At 50.7% G+C, this 22,104-nt stretch overlaps 1 protein-coding gene across 2 annotated transcripts; it reads right to left on the bottom strand.

The window, feature by feature from the left end:
* Window positions 1-11,880: 11,880 nt before the first annotated feature.
* Window positions 11,881-22,075, bottom strand: TRUB2 (TruB pseudouridine synthase family member 2). 2 transcript variants are annotated; one of them, XM_039229467.1, is made up of 8 exons: window positions 21,839-22,075; window positions 21,105-21,236; window positions 19,615-19,689; window positions 18,452-18,513; window positions 16,948-17,029; window positions 14,103-14,175; window positions 13,420-13,556; window positions 11,881-12,395 (listed from the first exon to the last, which is right to left on the bottom strand). In XM_039229467.1, exons 1-8 carry the CDS (start codon window positions 21,951-21,953, stop codon window positions 12,091-12,093), a joined length of 981 nt encoding a protein of 326 aa, XP_039085398.1. In that variant the 5' UTR covers window positions 21,954-22,075; the 3' UTR covers window positions 11,881-12,090. The 2 variants fall into 2 exon arrangements, with proteins under 2 accessions (XP_039085398.1, XP_039085400.1); XM_039229469.1 differs by lacking the exon at window positions 21,839-22,075 and adding an exon at window positions 21,664-21,719.
* Window positions 22,076-22,104: the final 29 nt, after the last annotated feature.

Here is a 22,104-nt window from a genome sequence, read left to right as displayed (position 1 = left end):
ACAGTGGGTGGACTGGTTTCAAAGAGGTTGAAATACCCAGTGCAAGGTGGGGGGGGGGTGGTTCACACGCTGGCCCTTCCGTGGCCAAAGGCTCACCATGACGCACAGCAGCAGGGCAGACAGACAACTGGCAAACCCAGAGGCCTGGGGGTTTGCTGCTGCTGAAGTTGCTGGTGGGTTTTTTGTTTGTTTGTTTGTTTGTTTGTTTGTTTTTAAGAGAGAAAGAAAGAGGGGCGCCTGGGTGGCTTAGTCGGTTAAGCGTCCGACTTTCGCTTGGGTCATGATCTCGCGGTTCGTGGGTTCGAGCCCCGCGTCGGGCTCTGTGCTGACTGCCAGCTCAGAGCCTGGAGCCTATTTCAGAGTCTGTATCTCCCTCTCTCTCTGACCCTCCCCTGCTCACACTGTCTCTCTCTCTCCTAGAAATAAATAAAAATATTAAAAAAAGAAAAAAGAGAGAGAAAGAAAGAGACAGAGCATGAGTTGGGGAGGGGCAGAGAGAGAGGGAGAGGGAGACACTAGCAGGCTCCAGGCTCTGAACTGTGCACAGAGCCTGACATGAGATCATGACCTGAGCCGAAGTCAGATGCTCAACCAACTAAGCCACCCAGGCGCCCCCTAAGTTGCACTTTCTTTGGCTTTAAAAACACACTCTCTTTCTTTCTTTTTTCCTTCCTTCTTTCTTTTTTTTTGAGAGGGGGAGAGAGGGTGCAAGTGAGCAAGGTCAGAGAGAAGAGAGGGAATCCCATGAGGGGAAGAGAGAAAGAAGTGGTGTTCACCCGAAGCAGGGCTTGTGTTCACCCGATGTGGGGTGCGAGCTCATCAACTATGAGATCATGACCTGAGTGGAAGTCAGATGTGTAACGACTGAGCCACCCAGGCGCCCACTATTTCTTGAAATAATGAGCTCAGTAGCACAACTTAAAACTCAAGTTGCAAATCTCATGTTGCTAACATACATATTTGGCCCCATTTAACAATCACTGTTAAGTTCTGGCCTTTTCAGGGTTAAAGACACCTACTGAGGAAAACATTTTACCATCCTACAGGATTTGGGGTGGTTTTCCCAGCCCACTGAGGCTGCATGTTGACCAGAGAGCCTGGGCAAGCCTCGGGGTTCTCCAGCCTGCTGTAATCCCTGGACCCTGACAAGTCACACTGAGTCCTCTTTCATAATCTCTGTGCCAGGAAGGACTCTAAATGGGGTGGTGGGACAGCCCATGGACCTGGGCCCCAGTTATGTAATTTTTCCAGCTAACCGAGATTTGTACACACCCTCTGTTGCCCCCCAGATTTCCTCTCCGTTGGATTGGATCCAGCTAACCCAAGCCTCACCTGATTTTATTCTGAATTTTCTACTTGCCAAAATGTGCATTTTTCACATGCTTCCTATCTATCAGGGCCACAATGCTTAGATAAGATTAGATTATGTGTATCTCCTCTGGCTCCAAAGTCTTGGTAGGAAAATCTAACTGGGGACCTACCCAGGGCACAGTTGGGTTGGGCCAAGGTCAAAACAGAGAGGCCATGGTTAAAGAAGGAGTAAGAGCATGGGCCCTGGAGTCAGAATGCCTGGTTCAAATCTTTTTTTTTTTAAGTTTATTTATTTATTTATTTATTTATATTTTTATTTATCTCTAGGAGAGAGAGAGACAGCGTAGCAGGGGAGGGCCAGAGAGAGGGAGTCACAGACCAAAACAGGCTCCAGGCTCCGAGCTGGCAGCCAGCACAGAGCCCTGACGCTGGGCCCGAACCCACTAACTGCAAGATCATGACCCAAGCGAGAGTCGGACGCTCAACCGACCAAGCCACCCAGGCGCCCCAAGTTTATTTATTTTTGAGAGAGGGTGCGTGCGAGAATGGGAAAGAGGCAGAGAGAGAGAGATCTAAGCAGGCTCAGCACTGCCAGCGTCAAGTCTGACACAGGGCTTGAACTTGAACTCATGAACGGTGAGATCATGACTTGAGCTGAAGGCAAGATTTGGACGTTCAACCGCCTGAGCTACCCAGGTGTCCTTACCCAATTCAAACCTTGAGTCTACCCTTGATTAGCTGTCTACCTTCTACCCACTTGGTGCCTCAGTTTCCCCATCTGCAAAATGGGGATTCAATTGCCTGGGAATTTTGGTGTGAGGGTGGGGCCATCCGAAAGGGGTTGGTAGGTGGAAGCCTGGAGCTGCTAAACAGGAAGAAAGGTGGTGGTCTGGGGGCAGTGAATGTGGCTTGAGTAAGGAGGGGGTGGAGCAGACTCCTATTCAGGGCTCAGACTAGCGACAGGTCCAGGTGACTGAGGTCAGGGAGGTAGGACACATGTGGGTTGAAGGGAAATCTGGAACATCTCCCTGCCACAGAAGTCATGGAGGCAGCAGGGTCCTATTAGGACATAAATGTTCTCTGCCGGGCAGGATGTTTCTCCCTATCAGCTTCCTCACCCATAAAACGGGGATGATCATAGTATCTTTCATACTGGGGTGACCATGGGAGCAACGGAGATGGATGTGAAATTCTCAGGGCAGAGCCCGGCTTATCAGAACCCCGCAGTAAATGATAGCTGTTGTGGCAGAGGAAGTTTGGGGTAAGTTGAGGGCAAAGGGCAGGCTAACAGCACCCTCTCACCGAAGGTAGAATGTGTGTGATATTCCTCAGCCACGCCTGGCTACCCGATAACAAATGAAAGGCGTTTAAGTGCTTGCCATGGCGATGTGGGAAACTAAGGCAAATGAAAAATCCCCTTACTGCCTACAGCCCACTGATGAATCCTTGAAACCGGCAGAGTGACCTCCCTCCAGGAGCTCAAGCCGCCTTGATGATGACGACACTTTGCTGGGGGCAAAAGAGAATCTTGGCGTAACATTATCCTGACCCCCCCACCCCCACCCTGAACCTGTAAGTCTACTTTAACATACAAAAAATTCCTTTGGAAATTTCCTTTAGCCCAACTCCCCCAAGATACAGTCAGGCAATCATGCTCGAAGCTTCTGGCCCTCCGATAGACATCTGAAGGGTCCCATGACTGAGGTTTTACTAAACAGTAATACATGTCGTTTCCCCAGCAATGGCTCGAGGTCCTGCAAACCTTGCTTCCAAAATACCTTAGGGACTTACTCCAACCCTAACCCCCTCCTGGCCTGAGGGTACACAGTCAGTTACCTGTCATGACCCCAATGCAGCTCTTTCTGCCCATGGGTCCTTTAATAAAATCAACTTTTTGCACCAAAGATGTCTTTAAGAATTCTTTCTTGGCCCCCCTCCCCCTGCCTCCACCGTCATCCTAAAACTTCACCAGCTGTTATTAATGTCGCTGTTCTCTTGCCTTCAAATCACTGGCCCTACTGATCACCAAACGTGCCCAGGCCCCAGGCTGGGCACTGGGCCCTCGGAATAATTTACAGAGAGGGCACCATATTAGCATTTCGGGAAGGCATTGTGGGCCACCAGTTTCTCCCTTCTACTGAAGGGATTGGCCTAAGTGTCAAAAGAGAGGCCCAGAGGGGCCGGGGCCAGTCTGAAGAAACAAATCCTGGTCACACTGGGTCTTAGCCCTGTGAAGTTCAAGAAAATGCATAGATGATGCAATCGAGGTGGATCTTCCAGCAGATTCTCGGTCAGATTATGAAGCAAAAGGTCCAAGGTCCTGCTTTCTGACAACACAGGACATCCACCTCTGGTGCAAAGGTCCTCAAGGTGACTGTCATTCGCAGGTGCCAATCTGCGTGCTGCATCACTGCAGGGGACCTACTGTCCCCTGATAAGTCAGGCACTCTTTGACCTGCACTGGCTTGCCCTTGGCCTCAACAGCTTCTTCCTCTTCTTTCTCCCGACAATCTCCTGGCTCCCTGCCTCACCTTCTTCAGCTCTTTATTCAAATGACCGCTTCTCAGGCTGCCCTCTTTAACATCTCCACTTGGTGTCTGGGCCATCTTGTTAACTGATGCGTTCCCAGTGCTTACCACAGGATTAGGAAACTAATGGGCAGTAAATATACATTTGTTGAGTAAGACTTCCCAATAAAGTGGCTGGAACCCAGGCTTTGGGGAAAGGCTGACTCATCCTAATGGCAACAATGTGCTGTGGGCAGGAATGGCCAAAGGCAGGGAGAAGGTCGGAGGCTTCCTGTACCTCTGGCCACCCCCACAGGGTCTGGAGGAATTAGCACCCACACCCGATGGACAGATGGGGAGAAATGGCCATGCTCTATTACACATGAGAGAAGCGAGTTGTGACACACTGTGTATTATAATTCCACCTTGTTAAAAAAATAAATAACCATTTGGGGGCATCTGGGGGGCTCAGTTGGTTAAGTGTCCGACTTCAACTCAGGTCATGATCTCACAGTTCATGGGTTCGAGCCTCACGTCGGGCTCTCTGCTGACAGTGAGCTCACAGCCTGGAGCTTGTCTTTGGATTCTGTGTCTCCCTCTCTCTCTGACCCTCCCCTGTTCACACTGTCACTCTCTCTCTCTCTCTCAAAAATAAAACATTAACAAAAATTTAACAAAAAGCAACTAATCATTTGGGTTACTCGTTTATTCAACACACATACATTAAATGCATATACAGGTAAAAGAAAAACTCCTCCTTCCTCTGCTCATGCAATACATCTGACACCAAATGTGTGGGACTTTCTGGACCAAGCAATTCTCGGTGGCCAAGGACTGATGTCCTACAGTTTAACTCAATTCTGATACTCACTGCCTGGAGTTAATACCAAACCCACGAGTTCGGGGCTCAGTCCCACAAGACTGTCCCCAGTCCCGCCGCCCCCACTTGAGCACTAACCACGAGTCACAGGTTGTCAACGGGACTGCAGATCAACTGGCTATCCATTGGGAGTTCCCATGACCCCTTCATCAAGTTTGAACATTTGCCTGAACAGCTCATAGAACTCGGAGAAACATTTACCTACATTGACCAATTTATTGCAAAGGATACGAGACTGCAACAGCCAAATGGAAGAGCCGCACAGGGCGAGGGATGCGGGAAGGGGGCGGAGCTTCCATGCCCTCTCCGGGCGCGCCACCCTCCTGGCACCTAGCCGTGCTCCCCAACACAGAAGCTCTGGGAACCACATCATTTAGGGGTTTTCTGGAGGGAGCTCCCATTCACTAGGCAGCGGTGGTTGAAATGGGGCTTATTACGAATGACAAAAGATGTTCCTTTCACTTTTATTACTTGGGAAATTACAAAGGTTTTAGGTGCTCTGGCCAGGGGATGGGGAGGAAGACTCAAATACGTGTTCCTTAGGATATCTCAGTATCACAACAGGTATTCCATTCCTTTAGCACAGTTACAAAGCACCTACTGTATACCAGGCCTGGGACTAGTTGGGAAGCCAGCAATAGCACCGGCAGAGAGGCGGGGTGGCGTAGTGGTTAGGAGTGCCGCTTCTGAACAACACAGATCTGATCCCGGGCTCTGACTCCCTTGCCGGGTGTCCTTGTCCTTGGCCATGTTATTTGCCCTCTTCATGCTTCAGTTTCCTCCTCTGTAAAAGAGGGGTAGCCGTAGTCCCTAATCCCCAGGCCCGTCTGAGATTAAACGAGATCAGGTATGCTGCCGTTCTTAGCCCAGAGCCTGGCACAAAGGAAGCTCTCTAGAAGCATTTGCTCATCTGGCTCATCTGGTCCCTGCGTGACACAGGCACCATTGTCATCCTTTCTGCATGACAGGAGAGGAAACCAGGACTCACCCACGTGAAGCTACTGGCCCATTTCACATAGAGAAGAAAGGCCAGGGCTGGGATCCAAACCCAGCTGGTCAATCCTACAGCACCCCTTGGACCATTTTAGCTCTCAGCGGGAGCGTTTCGTGTTCCTAAATGAAAAAGAGGTGCATCCTGTTGTGATGAAGTCTGGAGCAAGTACCCTGGTACTTGGTCAAACACAAGCCTAGATGTTGCTGCGACGGCATCAGAAAAATGAAATTAGCATTTAAGTCAGTAGATTTACCAGATTACCCTCTGCAGTGTGGGTGGGCCTTATCCAGTCAGTTGAAGGACGTCAAAGGAAAAACCAAAAACACACAAGTGAGGTTCCCCATGGAAGAGGAAATTCTGTTTCCAGACTGGAGACTCAAGCTGGCAACACCAACTCTCCCCTGGGTCTTCAGTCTGTCTCTCTGCCCTGCAGATTTTGGGCTTATTAGGCTCCACGATCACATGAGGAAATTTCTTCTTCTTCTTTTTTTAATTTTTAAACGTTTATTTATTTTTGAAAGTGAGAGAGACAGAGCACGAGCAGGGGAAGGGCAGAGAGAGGGAGACACAGAATCCGTAGCAGGCTCCAGGCTCTGAGCTATCAGTGCAGAGCCCAATGCGGGGCTTGAACCCATGAGCTGTGAGATCCTGACCTGAGCTGAAGTCAGACACTTAACCGACTGAGCCACCCAGGTGCCCCCACATGAGTAAATTTCTTACGACGAATCTCTCTCTATGTATATATACTTCCTACTGGTTCTGTTTCCCCGAAGAATCTTGACAAACACATATCCTGTCCCAGGAGCCCATGGTGTGGCTCTGGTGAATGAAGTACACAAAGTCCTCATCTCCACGGACTCCTCAGAGAGATACTTTTCTGTTTTCTCCTCTAAGACCAACGACCCAAACTTTGTAAATTCTATTGTTTTTGTTCTGTTTTGTTTTACTTCTGAGAGAGAGAGACACACAGTGTGAGCAGGGGAGGGTCAGAGAGAGAGGGAGATACAGAATCTGAAACAGGCTCCGGGCTCTGAGCTAGCTGTCAGCACAGAGCCCCATGCGGGGCCTGAACCCACGAAGATCATGACCTGAGCCGAAGCTGGGCGCTTAACCGACTGAGTCACCCAGGTGCCCCAAAACTTTGTAAATTCTAGAATGAGATCCAGATATTTCTTTTTTAAAATTTTTATTATTTTTTTAATGTTTATTTTTTGAAAGAGCACAAGCAGGGGAGGGGCAGAGAGAAAGGGAGACACAGAATCCAAAGCAGTCTCCAGGCTCCGAGCTTTCAACACAGAGCCTGACGCGGGGCTTGAATTCACAGACTGTGAGATTATGACCTGAGCCGAAGTCAGACACTTAACCGAATGAGCCCCCCAGGCGCCTCCAGATATACTTCGTATATACAGTGCAATCAAGTAAAAAGTTTAAATTCTTATTTGGCCAAGGGAAGGGGAGATGGTTGGTCAAAGCCCTGGAGAGAGGCCCTGGAAGGGACAGCTAGACTCCCTGACCCTGACTTGCCACCCTCTAGATCCGCCGGGGCCCTAAGCACTCCTGGCCACCCCCGGCTGGCACGGAAGGCTGTGCTCCCTAGTACCCTGACCAAAGTGCTCCTAAGGGAGCACTGACCATCCACGGCATGTTACCTGCCCCAGTCAATCTGCAGCAGATATGAAGGGGAGTACAGGGCCTGCCCTGACCTTGGGGGAGTTTTCTGGTCACATGACAATCGTGCTCTGAGCAGCACTGGGCCAGCCCAGGTGAATGTCTAACCATGTGTTGTGGGTCGAATTGTGTCCCTGCAAATCCACACGTTAAAGTCCGAATCCCCGAGTACCTCAGGATGTGACCATTTCTGAAAACAGGGTCATTGCAGACGTCATTGGTTAAGAGGAAGCCATACTGGGTACTGCAGGGACCTAATGTGACCAGTGTCCTTAGGAAAGCGGGAAATTTGGACACAAGGTATGCTCGCAGGGAGGCGGCCATGTGAACTTGAAAGCAGAGATTTGAGTGATGCTTCTACTGGCCAAGGAATGCCATAGATTGCCAGCAAACCACTGGAAGCCAGGAGAGAAGCTTGGAAGATTCTCCCTTACATCCCGCAGAAAGAGCCAGCCCTGCGGACATCTTGATCTTGGACCCCTAGCCTTCTACGTTCAGCCTACTGTGAGACACTGACTTTCCATCGTTGAAGCAACTTGGCTTATGGTACTTTACTAGAGCAGCCCTGGTAAGGTAGGTAAACCCTACCACTCCTGGCTGTTTGCTACTGTCTCTCTCTCTCTCTTTTTTTTTTAAGTTCACTTATTTGAGAGAGAGAGAGGGGTGGGGAGGGGAAGAGCGAGAGAATCCCAAGCAGGCTCCCCAGTGGCAGTGAGGAGCCCGAACTTGCAAATCATGAGATCATGACCTGAGCCAAAATCAAGAGTTGGACTGCACCCCATGTTGGGTACTCTCTTATTCCTTTTATTTTTTGATGTTTATTTTTGAAAGAGAGAGAGAGAGAGCATGAGCAGGAGAGGGGGAAAGAGAGAGACACAGAATCTGAAGCAGACTCCAGGCTCAGTGCTGTCAGCACAGAGCCCGATGGAGGGCTTGAACCCAGGAATTGTGAGATCATGACCTGAGCCAAAATCAAAGTTGCATACGTAACCGACTGAGCCCCATGTTGCCTACTCTCTTTTTTTTTTTTTTTTAATTTTTTATTTATTTTTAGGAGAGAGAGAGATAGACAGCGTGAACAGGGGAGGGTCAGAGAGAGAGGGAGACAATCTGAAGCAGACTCCAGGCTCAGTGCTGTCAGCACAGAGCCCGATGGAGGGCTTGAACCCAGGAATTGTGAGATCATGACCTGAGCCAAAATCAAAGTTGCATACGTAACCGACTGAGCCCCATGTTGCCTACTCTCTTTTTTTTTTTAATTTTTTATTTATTTTTAGGAGAGAGAGAGATAGACAGCGTGAACAGGGGAGGGTCAGAGAGAGAGGGAGACACAGACTCCGAAACAGGCTCCAGGCTCTGAGCTGGCAGCCAGCACAGAGCCCGATGCGGGGCTCGAACCCACGATCCGCGAGATCATGACCTAAGCGAAAGTTGGACGCCCAACCGACTAAGCCACCCAGGCGCCCCCCCTACTCTCTTCTTAAATGGTCCTCAAATAGCCATCGGTGTGCCTCCTGGTGACCCGAAGAGAACGGTGCTGCCTTGCTGGCTCCTTGGGCAGGGGGCAGGGGGGGCTGTTTTTACAGCTCTGGTATGAGATTCTTTAGGCACTTGCTGAAATGCAGATTTCCTGGCCCCGCTCCAGATCCACTGAGTTTGAATCCAAGGGTTGGGGCTAGAATCTGGATTCTCAAAGATTCTCCCCAGCTGAACTTTGCCAGCAGACTTTTTTTTTTTTTATAACAGTTGTTTACAGAAAAATTGAGATGACGGTAGAGAATTCCCACGTACTCAGCACGGAGTTGGCAATATTATTGTGCTAGTAACACTTTCGTTAGTATATTTGTTACAATTAAAGAACCAATACTGACATGTTACTATTAGATAATGTCCAGAAATTATTTAGATTTCCTTTATTTTTTAAAAATTTTTATAGTTTGTTTATTTTTGAGACAGAGACAGAGTATGAGTTGGGGAGGGGCAGAGAGAGAGGGAGAAAGAATGAAACAGACTCCAGGCTCCGAGCTGTCCGTACAGAACCTGATGTGGGGCTCGAACCCACAAACCGAAAGATCATGACCTGAGCCGAAGTCGGATGCTTAACCGAATGAGCCACCCAGGCGCCCCAGATTTCCTTTATCTTTACCTAAAGTAAAGGATCTTTTTCTGTCCCCGGAGCTCACACTACATCTGACTGTCATGTCTCCTTGGCTCCTCTTGGCTGTGGTGGTTTCCCAGACTTCACTACTTTTGATGACCTTGATAGGTTGGTTTTCTTTAATGTTTACTTATTTTTGAGACAGCACACGTGGGGGGAGGGCAGAGAGACTGGAGGGGGACAGAGGATCCGAAGCAGGCTCTGTGCCGTCAGAGTGGAGCCCGTGCAGGCTCAAACCCGTGCGCCATGAGATAGTGACCTGAAGTCGGCCACCCAACTGAGCCACCCAAGTGCTCTGATGACCTTGATAATTTCAAGGAGTACTAGTCACATATTTCATAGGACGCCTCACTACCAGAATCTGTGCCATGTCCTCAGAAGACTGGAGCCATGGGTTATTGGGATGAAGACTACAGAGGTGAAGAGCCATTTTCATCACCTCCTATCAAGAGGACATAGTGGAAACGGCAACAGCTTTATGACTGTGGCTGTTGACCTTGATCACCTGGCCGACACATTTGTCCAGCTCCCAGCTGATTATTGTGCCAGATAAACAAGAGGTGATGGAGGGAAGGCCTCTGACTCTGTGACAGCTGTTAGGTCACTGTTCTGACGAAAGCAGCCACACAGGTGGATGGCTGGGCGGCTCACTCGCACAGCGCAGGTCTTACCCGTGACATCACCATGATGTCATTTGTCACAACCCCGCAAGGCAGGCGAAATCATTATTCTCATGTTACGAGCAAAGGAGCTGAGCTCTTGAGGCTCCACAGCCAGCAGCCTACAGAGCCCCGCCTGTTCTGAGCCCCGCGCGGCCCCCACGGGAAGGTGAGGGCGCCAAGGTGGCTGGCGTCCCCTCTCCCCAGGTGACAGCAGGGACAGGAGACATGCAGTGTTTCCCCTCGGGGTCCAGACCAGAACAATAGCCAGAGGCCAACTTGCTCCTTCTACCCCAAATGTGAGTGGGAAATATCCACATGGATAGAGGTTAAAAGACAGCCAGACCAAAAAACAGAACAAACAAAAAACAAAAAACAAAAAAACCCTGTCCACATGGGATCGTGTCCAAAGCCTAGAGAAAAATCAAATTGGCAGGAAAAAGTGGCTACAAAAATCAGTTTTTGATAATTTTCCTGAGGGTATTAGAATAGAGTCTTTTTAGATTTGATTTAAGTTTATTTTTTGGGGTGCCTGCGTGGCTCAGCAGGTTAGGCATCTCTTTATCTCAGCTCAGATCATGATCTCATAGTTCATAAGAACGAGCCCCACATTGGGCTCTGTGCTGAAAGTGTGGAACTTGCTTGAGATTCTTACTCCCTCTCTTCCTCTCTCTCTCCCTCAAAATAAATAAGCTTTTTTGAGGGAGAGAGCACAGGAGCGTGAGTAAGTATGCACACATGCGTGCGTGTGGGGGGAGGGGCAGAGAGAGAATCCCAAGCAGCTCTACGCTGTCAGCACGAGCCCAGCGCGGCGCTAGAACTCACAAACCGTGAGATCATGACCTGAGCAGAGATCAAGAGCTGGACGAGCCACCCAGGCGCCCCAATTTTATTTTTTAAATTTATCTCTATATTGTGGGGCTCGAACTCACAACACTGAGATCAAGAGTTGCCTGTTCTACTGATTGAGCCCAGCGCCCCTAGAATAGAGAACCCTGCATACACCTTGTCCACTTACCCGGATGATGGTGACACTTGCTATTTGCTACTATTTACAACGCAGCTGTGACCGTCTATGTACCTACAATGTTCCCCAACCTGTGTAGGAAGGCAGGTTCCTGAAATTACCCACAGAGTCCCAGGGCAGGGGTGTTCTTAGTGCTGACACATAACTAGCAAGTTACTACTACAAGGTTACACAGTTGTGCATTCCTACCGAGAGCACAGATGGCCCATTTTCTCACCTCACCAATACTGGATATTCTCTTTTTCTGGTTTTGAGAGGCAAGGAAACGTCATATCTTTTTCATCTGTAGGTCTTTCATTATTGGTTTCCTGGCCACTTGGACTTCTTTACACACTTACACACACACACACATACACACTTCATGCCATTTGCCCAATTTTCTTGTCATCTTTTTTCTTTCTTATAAGAGCTCTTTATATATTATTGATATTCATTCTTAAACATATTGCAAGTATTTTTATCAGTCTGTCATTTCTTGGGGCGCCTGGATGGCTCAGTCGGTTAAGCGTCCAACTTCAGCTCAGGTCATGATCTCGCAGTTCCTGGGTTCGGGCTCTGTGCGGACAGCTCAGAGCCTGGAGCCCGTTTCAGATGCTGTGTCTCCCTCTCCCTCTGACCCTCCCCTGCTCACGCTGTCTTTCTTTCTCTCAGAAATAAATAAAACATTAAATTAAAAAACGGTCTGTCATTTGTTTATCACCTTTTCCTCTGTAAAGAAGTTTTTCCTTTTCAAGTGTTTCAAGGCTGTGGGTCTTTTTTCTTACAGCTTTGGAGTTTCATGTCACATGTTGAAAAGCTTCCGCCGACTCTTGCGTTCCGCACAGTTATCAGCTGCAGCTCAGCAACGATGCTTATCCTCTCCATCCCCCACCAGTGGCCTGGCCCTTCAGTGCCCAGCATCGTTCTCCAGCCCTGAGGCAGAGCTCGGTCCCCCAGGACCGGCTAGGGTTGGGGAGCACCCCGGCCTCAAGCTCTTCTCCAGCTCCACTGCCACCCGGGGAGCGGCGGCCTGGATGGCGTCCTGGATGCTGTGTAGGTCCCACCGGGTCCTCAGGAGGGCGTCGTCCAGGGTGAAGAAGCCGTCACGCGTGCGCCGCACTTGGGAGCAGACGGCCGTGGTCTTCAGCTCCAGGCCGATCTCGTGCACCAGCTTCCGCAGCTGCTTCTGCGTCTCGTGCATGCACCGCACCTCTGACAGGGGCACACAGACAACAGAGCCCGCGGTTGGGAGCGCAGCCTCTGGTGCCTGCGGCTCTGGATGCACACCCTGTGATACCTCCTGGCTGGGCGACGACCCTAGCGAAATATCTCCTCTCTCCAGGGCTCTGCCATTCCAAGTGTAGCCCAAGGGCCAGCCCCGAAAACTTGTTAGAGATGCAGAATCTTAGGCCCCACCCAAATCTGCAGAGTCAGAAAATCTGCCTTTAAAGAAGACTCCCCCCCACCCCAGAGCTCTCTCTCACTCAAAATGAATAAATAAATCTTAAAAAAGGGGTGGAGGGGCACCTGAGTGGTTCAGTCAATCGAGCCTTGGACCCCTGATTTCTTGATTTCAATTCAGGTCAGGTCATGATCTCACCAGTGAGATGGAGCCATGTGGAGTTGAGCGTGGAGCCTGCTTGAGATTCTCTCTCCCCGCTCTCTATTCCTCCCTGGCTCATGCTCTCTCTCTCAAAAAAAAAAAAAAAAAAAAAAAAAAGACATCCCCCCCCTCCCCAGTGATTTGGGGGCAGGTTAATGTTCCAGAAACGCTGCCCTAAGACTCGGTATGCTCGTCTATGAAATGGGTGGTTGTGAGGAGTCTAAGAGACCATCTACCTAAGGCGCTTAGCCTTAGGACTCCTGGGGGAGTCCTGGTCCGCAGGAAAGGAAAGGAGCCCTGGCTAGTAAGAGAGAGGAGGGAGGGGCTGAGCCGGGAGGCCTGGGGAGCGGAGGGTGCTGTCTCACGGCCCACTGCAACCTGAAACACTGCACCGATCTGGGAACGAGCTGCTAAGTCTAACTTGCTTGTTAAAGTCTGGCTCTAAAGAGCGACCCGGCAGCAGATAGGACAGCATTTGATCTGTGTGCTGTGTGACTGGCCAAGTCCAGCCCAGCGCGGAGAAGGAAGCTGGGCCCTGGCGCCTTAGCCAGCAGAGACCGGGGCTGCCGCGTGCTGGCCCCTGCAAACCCAGGAGCCCCATCTCACTGCTCCAACTTCTGGGGGCAAACCTACCTAAGAGGAATTCCGGAGGCGCAAAATGGAGGCATCGGATGCCAATTATCAGCATCGGGGACTTGTTCATGGGCCGGATCAAGCCTCTCACGGCCATGTCATAGGCCTCTTGGGTCTGTAGGTCAAGGTTGGAGTACCTGGGGATAAGGATGGGACCAGTGTGGGGTGGGGAGCTGGGCAGACTGTTCGCCTCTGGCCCTGCCCCGTCTCGTGAAAGAGCTTTCCTGAAGCTCTTCAGTCGCTTTCCATCTTCCCTGCCCTTCTAGCCACCTTCTTGTGTGTCCCCTCCAATCTCTAAATACAGGCTCCGCCCTCCTCTACACAGACCCTCCCCCAACAGCTTCCAGTCATGCACACGCTGCTGCCTGCTCCCACCCCCTGGTTCTATGTCATATGATGGGGGCTCCTGGTTTTCCTCTCCACCAAATCATATACTCCCACTTAGGCCAGCCAGGGTCTCTTGGTGCCCCCTGGTCTCCCCACGGGCTGGCCTGGCACAAAGAAACACTCCTGCGTGCCGTGGAAGGAAGGGCTGCTTCAAGTCTGCTTTCGGGCTCCAAAAAGATCCATGGAATCTGCCCCAGGGTGGGCGGAGCCTACAGGGAGCCCAGTGGGCACTCCTTGCTCTTCTAGCACCTCCTCCAGGGCCCTTTTCAGGAAAGTGGGGGTTGGGCCCCACTTACATCACCAGGGCCTTCTGATGGGAGCCTTGGATCAGGGCCAGGATTCGGTCCAGCTTCTCTCTGGTCACATGGTCTGGAAAAGTCAGGGGCTGGTCAGCACACAGGTGCCTGCTGAGGATGGGTAAACTCCCTTCCCCCAAACCGGCCCCGTCCTTGGAACCTGGAGGGGGTCCCAGAGCACCCTCTGGTCCCAGGGTTCCCACGTAGAGGGTTGAGAGTCCTTCGAGAACCTTGTGAAAGCCCAGAACCCTCTTCTCACAAAGTTGTACCTGAACTCAGCATTGTGAGGACATTTTCAAGGGGCTCATAGACTCCAAAGTAAAAACAGTTTCTTCTGGGTGCACCTGGGTGGTTCGGTCAGCTAAGCATCCGACTTCAGCTCAGGTCATGATTCATGGTTCAAGAGTTCGAGCCCCGCATTAGGCTCTGTGCTGACAGCTCAGAGCCTGGAGCCTGCCTCAGATTCTGTGTCTCCCTCTTTCTCTTCCCCTCCCCTGCTCGTGTTCACACACTCTCTCTCTCTCTGCCCCTTCCTTGCTTGTGCTCTCTCACTCTCTCTCTCTCTGTGTCTCTCAAAAATAAACATTAAAAAAAAGTTTTTCTGGAAATGAGGCTCAAAGCTATAATGTGATTTATCCAATATTCTAAGCCAGGTCCCCTGAGCCCCAATCTAGGGCTTCTTACGCCAGGGACCCTGGGAGGGAGAAAGCCATCTGTCTAAATGCAGAAACAGATGGCAGAAAGAGGGAGGGGCTCTGCCTGCTGGGCCCACCGAGTGACAAGGGCAGGCAGGTGCTAAGTCCAGGGACGCTCATGAACTGCTAGAGGGCTGATCCTGGTACCCAACTGGATAGGTGCCAACTTCTGACTCCAAAGGCCACAGCTCTGGGCACAGGTGTGGTGACCAGAGGCCTGCCAGCTTGGAAGGGACTAGGCCTCTTATCCCTTCTGTCCGGCTTTATTCACATTGTTGTCTCACCTGAAATGCACCCACCACTGCTTCCTCTCCCTTCATTTACAGCCTAGCTCAAATGCAGCCTCCTCCAAGAAGGCCTCCTGGAGCCTGTCACTTCTTTCTCCTGGCTCCTGCCACTCTGTACTTGGGTCCCTTTACCAGCATTTAATTTGCTTTGTTTTTAACTTTTTTTTTTTTTTCATTTTGATAAAGAGAGAGAGAGAGGGGGGAGTGGGAGAGATGGTGGAAGGGGGGAGACGGGGAGTGGGGGGAGAAAGAAAGAGAGAGAATCTTTAGGAGGTTCCACACTCAGCACAGAGCCTGACACAGGGCTCAATCCCATGATACGGGGATCATGACCTGAGCTGAAATCAAGAGTGGGACACTTGAAAAACAAAAAAAAGAAAGAATGAAAAAGAAAAAAAGGGCGCCTGGGTGGCTCAGATGGATAAGAATCCAACATTGGCTCAGGTCATGATCTCGCAGTCTGTGAGTTCAAGTCCCATGTTCGGCTCTGTGCTGACAGCTGAGCCTGGAGCCTGCTTCGGATTCTGTCTTCCTCTCTCTGCCCCTCCCTTGCTCGTGCGCTCTTTTTCTCAAAAATGAATAAATGTTATAAAAATTTTTTAATCTTCTTTAAGAAATTTACATTAATTTTTTTAAGTTTATTTTTTTGAGAAAGAGAGAGAAAGCACATGCATGAAAACACAGGATCAGAGTGTCCCAGACAGAGCCTGACGGAAGGCTCAATCTCATGAACCATGAGATCATGACCAGAGTGGGACACTTCGCCAACTGAGCCATCCAGGTGCCCTTCTTCTTTAAGAATTTCAGATTAGAGGGCACCTGGGCAGCTCAGGTCATGATCTCATGGTTCACAAGTTAGAGCCCTGCATCAGGCTCTCTGTCAGCACAGAACCTTCTTTGGATCGTCTGTCCCTCCCTCCCCCTCACTCCACTTATGTGCACGCTCTCTCTCTCTCTCAAAAATAAATAAACGTTAAAAAAAAATTTTAGATTAGCACTAACAAACATCTTCCCTCTCTTCCAAATTCTGCCTTCCTACCTCCTCGAGTGTCAAGTTGGTAGTTATCTTTAGATGTGTTTTGTACGCTGACACACACTCACATGTACAAATGTACAGTGTTACTCTGCCACGTTTCTAATCCTCTCCAGGCAATGTGGTGGTGTGTGCTTGCTCTCCCTGCTAGACTGTGAGTTCACTGAGATGAAGACCTCATCTGATTCATCATACATCCCCTCTCCAACCTCACTGCCTGGCACCTGGCTGGGGCTCAAATCTGTTAAATAAGACAATGAAATAGATCTTATGGAAAGTGTCAGAACATAGGGAGGGTAAGAAGGAAAGAAAGAGCTGTCCAGCCATCCATCTATCCATCCCCCATCCAACCAGCCATCCCCCCACCTACTTTTCATCCATGCATCCAACCAACAAGCACCTCCCATGTCCCAGGCTCTGCGCTGTGTAACCCCAGGAGTGGAATGACACAGTCCCTATTCTCACAGGTGACAGTGTAGTGGGAAGAGAGATATTAAATAATTACTAATCATTAGTCGATTATTGTTCTGAGAGTCCACCTAGTTCATCTGGGGGTTAGAGGAACTTCCCCTGGGGAGGTGACATCTATGCCAGGTGGGGAGGTGACATCTAGGCCCCGTGGGGAGGCTAAGGGGGAGCACAGGGCATTTGCTCCTAGCAGACAGAATGATGTGGCCAAAGCCCTGCAACAGCCAGCCTGAACTTAGTGTGTTGGGGTCACCAAAGGAGGCTGCGTGGCCTGCATAGGGGGGTGTGGAATCAAGGGAAAGGAAACACAGAGGCAGCTGCAGCCGCTCCCCCCTCTGCCCCGGGCTCCTGCGGGCTCTCACCATACGTGGACTTCTCCACCAGCCGCCCGTCCTCACAGAAGTCATCTGTGGCTTTGCCCAGGAGGCCGCGCACCGTGTAATCCTGCAGGGATGGGGAGGGGAAGATACGGTCAGTGTCCCTGCTCTCCCTCAGCACTGAGGGAGGCAGTGAGCCCTGCCGCTTAAACCCCCAACCTGCTAGACAGGTCGCAGGTGGGGGGTCCTCAGGTCTCCCCTCTGGGAGCACAGGCACTGAGAAACCCCCCCCCCAGCCACTCCACTGCCCCTCTCGGAAAAGGCACCAGACTATTCTATGACAGCAAGCACCTGCCTGCAAAGGACAGTGACAGCTCTACTGTGACCACCCCGGGCCTGCATGTCTCTCCTCTTCAGCCAAACCTGACAACTTATCCTCTGGGCCCCTCCTAGTGCACCCAGCTGACTTCTCCCCACCCCTCCAAATATGGTCTTTGCAGCTAACTGCCTCTGTGGCAAAGAAATGATGGCAACAGTGACAATAATTTATTGAGCATTTGCCAGTGACTGCTAAGTACGCTGCGTGTAGTTACTAATTTAATCTTCAGAGTAACCTTACAGAGGAGGCACTATTCTCTCGTTAGAATTGAGGAAGTGGGGGCACACAGATATTATGTAATCCACCCAGGGACCCGGAGGTGGCAGAGCTGTTTTGTTTTTCTTAATTTTAATTTTTGTTTATTTACTTATTTTAATATTTTTTATTTATTTTTGAGATAGAGAGAGTGTGAGTAGGGGAGGGACAGAGAGAGAGTGAGAGAGAGAATCCCAAGCAGACTCTGCATTATCAGCTTTACAGCACAAAGCCGGACACGGGCTCCAACTCACAAACCATGAGATCATGACCTGGGCTGAAATCAAGAGTTGGCCACTTAACTGACTAAGCCACCCAGGTGCCCTGAAGCTAGTCTTAAACTGAAGCCAGGCTCCAAAAACTGTGCTCTTACCCACTAAAACTGTAGGCTAACATGGCACCTCTGTCCCCACTCATGGTGCCAGACTCCATGGCCCCAGCCCAGATACAAACTCCCTGATGCCCGGACAGTGACAGTGACTCTTCTCAGTCTTGAAGACGGAATGGAGTGGTGTCATATTGGGCTCTGGTGTCGGGCAGATCCAGGTTCAAATCCCAGCTGTTCCTTATGGGCTGCGTGACCCCTGGGCAAGTGACACCCGCTCTCAGTGCCTTAGTTCTCTCATCTGTTAAGGTGGGCTAACACTAGATCCCCTTTTTTGGGGACGCAGTGAGGCATCTGCAAGGGAGTCCATGGGAGTCCACATGTAGTGCCTGGCACGGAGCAGCCCGCGCGTGGTAATGCCTGCAGTCGTTACTGTTATCCTTAGTCTCCCCCAGCACACGGCCATAAAACAAAGCTTGCTGATGTCTGGGACCTTTCCCCACAGAATCCTCTCGGCTTCAGATTCCCACCAATAACCCCCAGGGAAAGGATCAGAGGTTTCAAAGGAGCTGTCCCCGGCACCCCCATACCTTGGTGAGGTGACCATTGTACATGTCGGTGAGGAGACTGCGTCCGTGTCCCACGGCAAGCACTGAAAGACAGCCAGGCTGACCTCACACCTGCCTCCCCCTCCCCTGGGACCCCCAACCCCCACAGCCACCACCAGAATACTCCCACCTCCCATGCTACTAAAGCCAGCAGAGGGGCAAGGACAGCACACGTGAGCTCCTCTGCGTAGACAGGAAAATACCGATTTCAGGGCCCACTCTGACTGCTGGAGGGGAGCAGCTTAGGATCCTTAGCAAGCTCACCAACGGGATTCTGATCTGTTCCAAAGTAAGAGGCCACTGGCCCAGCCATGCAGACCTGCACTCGAATCTGGGATGGCTCTAAGCATGTCCTTTAACCGACCCGGGCCTCAAGCTCCCCATCAGCCAACTGGGGAGAAAAATGCCATCCGATCCCCGCAGCTGTTATGAAGACTGAGGCAACGCACAGGAAGAAATAAGCACAAAGGAAGGGCCCAAAAGAGGGGCACTGTGGCCACTCCCTGCCTTTTCCTGGCTGTTTCTCCCTCCGGCTGAAGGAGAGAATGACCCTTCATTCACTCCTGGAGAGAGAGCATGAGATCATGTCTGCCTGCTGTGCCCCAGGAAGTTAGATAAGGGGACTGTGACCACTGTGCATGGAGGATGTGGCCACCGCCTGACCCTGGGGGACACAGATGGCTCATGACTCAGGGCTTTGTGTGTCCAGCTCCAGCGACATTCAGACCCTGGCCAGTGGGGCCAGTCACGCGCCTGGCCCACACACAAGTGATGACCATTTTCCCTCCCTGGACCCGGGGCATTTAAAAGCTACATGACCCAGACTGAGTCACCTAAGCTCCTAGAGCCTTGTTTTTGTCATAAATTATAAATTATCTACCTAATAAGGTTGTAGTCTCAAATACATATGCACAAAGGGCTTTGTACCCCATGTTACATACAGGAATCACTTGATAAAGGTGGGCGATCTGTGACCTCTCCCCGTTCCCCCTTCTAGCAGCTGATCAGAGGTGGGGCAGGAATCAGGGGAGGGGGGCAGTGGTGGGAAATGGCTGTCAGGCTGGAAGTAAACTGGGTTCCTGGTAGCTCCCCAGTGCTCCCCTAAGCCTTTATTATTGCATCCCCAGGATCACCACACCACCTACCTAGCACCCCAGACGCCTGGGCATCTAGCCGGTGTCCGACGCCAATCTTCAAGCTGGTGAATGCTGGCCCGCAAACTGGAAAAAAACAAACAAGGTCCTTTTCCTCAATGAATCCAGCTTCTGGGATGACTGTGGCCTGCATGGTGACTTCATTCCTGGAATGTAGCCTCATGGAGCCCAAACCAGGGTGGGCTCTCGGGCTTCCCCACCATGGCCTCTGGGGCCTAGAACCATTTCCTCAGTTCCCTGGGCCCAGAAAAAGGCTTGTTACTCTGCTTATCATCATTCCCCCAGTGAGAGGCTTTGAGTAGACTGCGCATAACCCTGGGACTCAAGTTTCCTTATCAGCTGCTGCAAAAGGAGGCTCCTGACCACTCCAGCAAGAAAATGGACGTGGTAAGTTCCTGAAGTCAGGGTCTGGGTTCCTAATTCTACCCCCAGGGTCCAGAACTCACTAGATGCTCAGGAAACACCTAGTGAAAGAATGAACGACTCATCAAAAACATATACATTAAAACATGTGGTTTTTTGTATCTCAACAACGCCGTTAAAGAAAAAAATATATTGTACGCAGGAAATGAGCAAGAAGCATATACACTTCTACAAATCAAGAGGTATCTAAGGGAAGGATATGGGATGGTTAAGCGCCTACTGAATCTAGGCTATGTTACTTAATGTCAGCATTGACCCTCAGGTTCCTCATTTCAGAAATGAGAAGGGGACCCACCTCACAGGATTGTGGTGAAGATTCTATGAGACGGTATTGGGTAAAAGCTTAACACGGTATCTAGTACAGAGGGGATTCTCAGTACATTGTACTTGCTATTGTTAAACTCTCGAGTCACTAAATGTCACTGTCAAGGGGATCTTAGCGGCTTCTGGACAAGCCCCTCAGTCTTCCTAATCTTGTCTAGTGACATGCAGCTCATAATAAACCCAGTTCCATTCTTGGGCAGCTCTGTTAACTAAAAAAAGTCACTCTTTCCCAAGAGTCCAAAACTGCCTCCTTAGGACTTCTATCTGAGGGTCTCAATTCCCAGCTGGAGTCCCAGAATAGTTAAAAGGGGTCAGCAAACCACAGTCCACAGGCCATATCCTCAAACTTGTTTTTTCAACAGCCCATGAGTTAAATTTCTTTTTTTCCATGGCTCAAAAAAATCAACAGAATAATATTTTGTGACATAGGAAAATTATAGGAAACTCAAACATCACTTTTCATAAGTAAAGTGGCATTGGACAGCCAGGCTCATTGCTTTGCATACTGCCTACAGGCTCTTTTGCACTACAATGGCAGAGGTGAGCCTGCAAAGCCTAAGATATTTACCATCTGGCCCTTTCCAGAAAAACTGGTGAATCCCTGGTCAAGTACACCATCCCCACTGTGGCCCTTCAAGGATCTGGGACAGAAATCTGGGCACTGACTGGGACATGGACTCTGGCGGAGGTTTCCTAGAAAGTGACACCCAGGCCCTGGCCTGAAGGCACCTTACCCAGCGGATGGTTGGCGAGAGCGGGCACACTGGTGGCTGTGAGGGTAAGCGCTTTCTCTTCACTGCCTTCCACGGGGCCCAGGAGGAAACGAACACGCTGTTCGGGGGCAGGAGCCTGCCCAGCATTGAGACCTAAGTACACAAAGGTAAAGAGTATCAGGTCAATTTTCTCTGAACACGTGGGTAAAGTGGGACGAGGAGATGCAGAAGAGAAAGCCCATGATGTAGCAAGCAGCAGCAGTTAAGAAACAGACGAGCTCTGGGGCCCCTGGGTGGCCCAGTCGGTTAAGTGTCTGACTTCGGCTCAGGTCATGATATCATGGTTTGTGAGTTCGAGCCCCGGGACGGGCTCTGTGCTGACCGCGCAGGGCCTGGAGCCTGCTTCGGATTCTGTGTCTCCCTCTCTCTCTGCTCCTGCCCCACTTGTGCTCTGTCTCTATCTCTCAAAAATAAATGTAAAGAAAAAAATTAAAAAGAAAAGAAACAAACGAGTTCAAATTCTGATACTACTACGTATCGACTACTACTTATGACAACTGACATTACTGAATCTGTTTACCCATCTGAACGCGGGGGAAAACGAGGAGTAACGGAGTGTACAGAACAGACGGTTTGGAAAGCGATCGGCCCGGGGAACTGAGTCACGTGACTTTATTTTGCCGGAAGGATGAGAAGCGGAGATGAATTCCCGGGAGAACGGGAGCGGGGTTGTGGGTTCGGTTCGAGGCACTCACCCTTCAGAAGCTGCAGCTCCACGGTGTCCCGCAGGTGCTTCCATGTCAGCCCCGGGGGCTTGTAGACGGCGAAGAGCCCGTGCAGCCGCGCCAGCGCCAGGCGGCGGGACCCCATGCCCCACAGCCCGCGGCACCGGCTAGTGGAAGCGCGGCCCCTCAACGGAAGTGCAGTCCTGTCCCACTCCCAAATATGGTCCTGACCCTGGCCGCCGCCATGTTTCGCAGCCGGAAGTGGTTCGTTTCTTATTGGCCTCGGGGGAAACGCG

Source organism: Hyaena hyaena, unplaced genomic scaffold (genome assembly GCF_003009895.1).
Source record: "Hyaena hyaena isolate Hyena2069 unplaced genomic scaffold, ASM300989v1 scaffold_38, whole genome shotgun sequence".
Classification (NCBI taxonomy): domain Eukaryota; kingdom Metazoa; phylum Chordata; class Mammalia; order Carnivora; family Hyaenidae; genus Hyaena; species Hyaena hyaena.
This window is presented reverse-complemented; position numbering and strand designations above follow the sequence as displayed.

Excerpts from the sequence above, each read along its gene's own strand:
- TRUB2 (XM_039229467.1), bottom strand. The coding sequence starts at position 21,953 with ATGGGGTCCCGCCGCCTGGCGCTGGCGCGGCTGCACGGGCTCTTCGCC. Across the intron at positions 21,237-21,838 it reads GGAGCTGCAGCTTCTGAAGG|GTCTCAATGCTGGGCAGGCT; the intron begins GTGAGTGCCTCG and ends TTGTGTACTTAG. Across the intron at positions 19,690-21,104 it reads TCTCGCCAACCATCCGCTGG|TTTGCGGGCCAGCATTCACC; the intron begins GTAAGGTGCCTT and ends GTTTTTTTCCAG.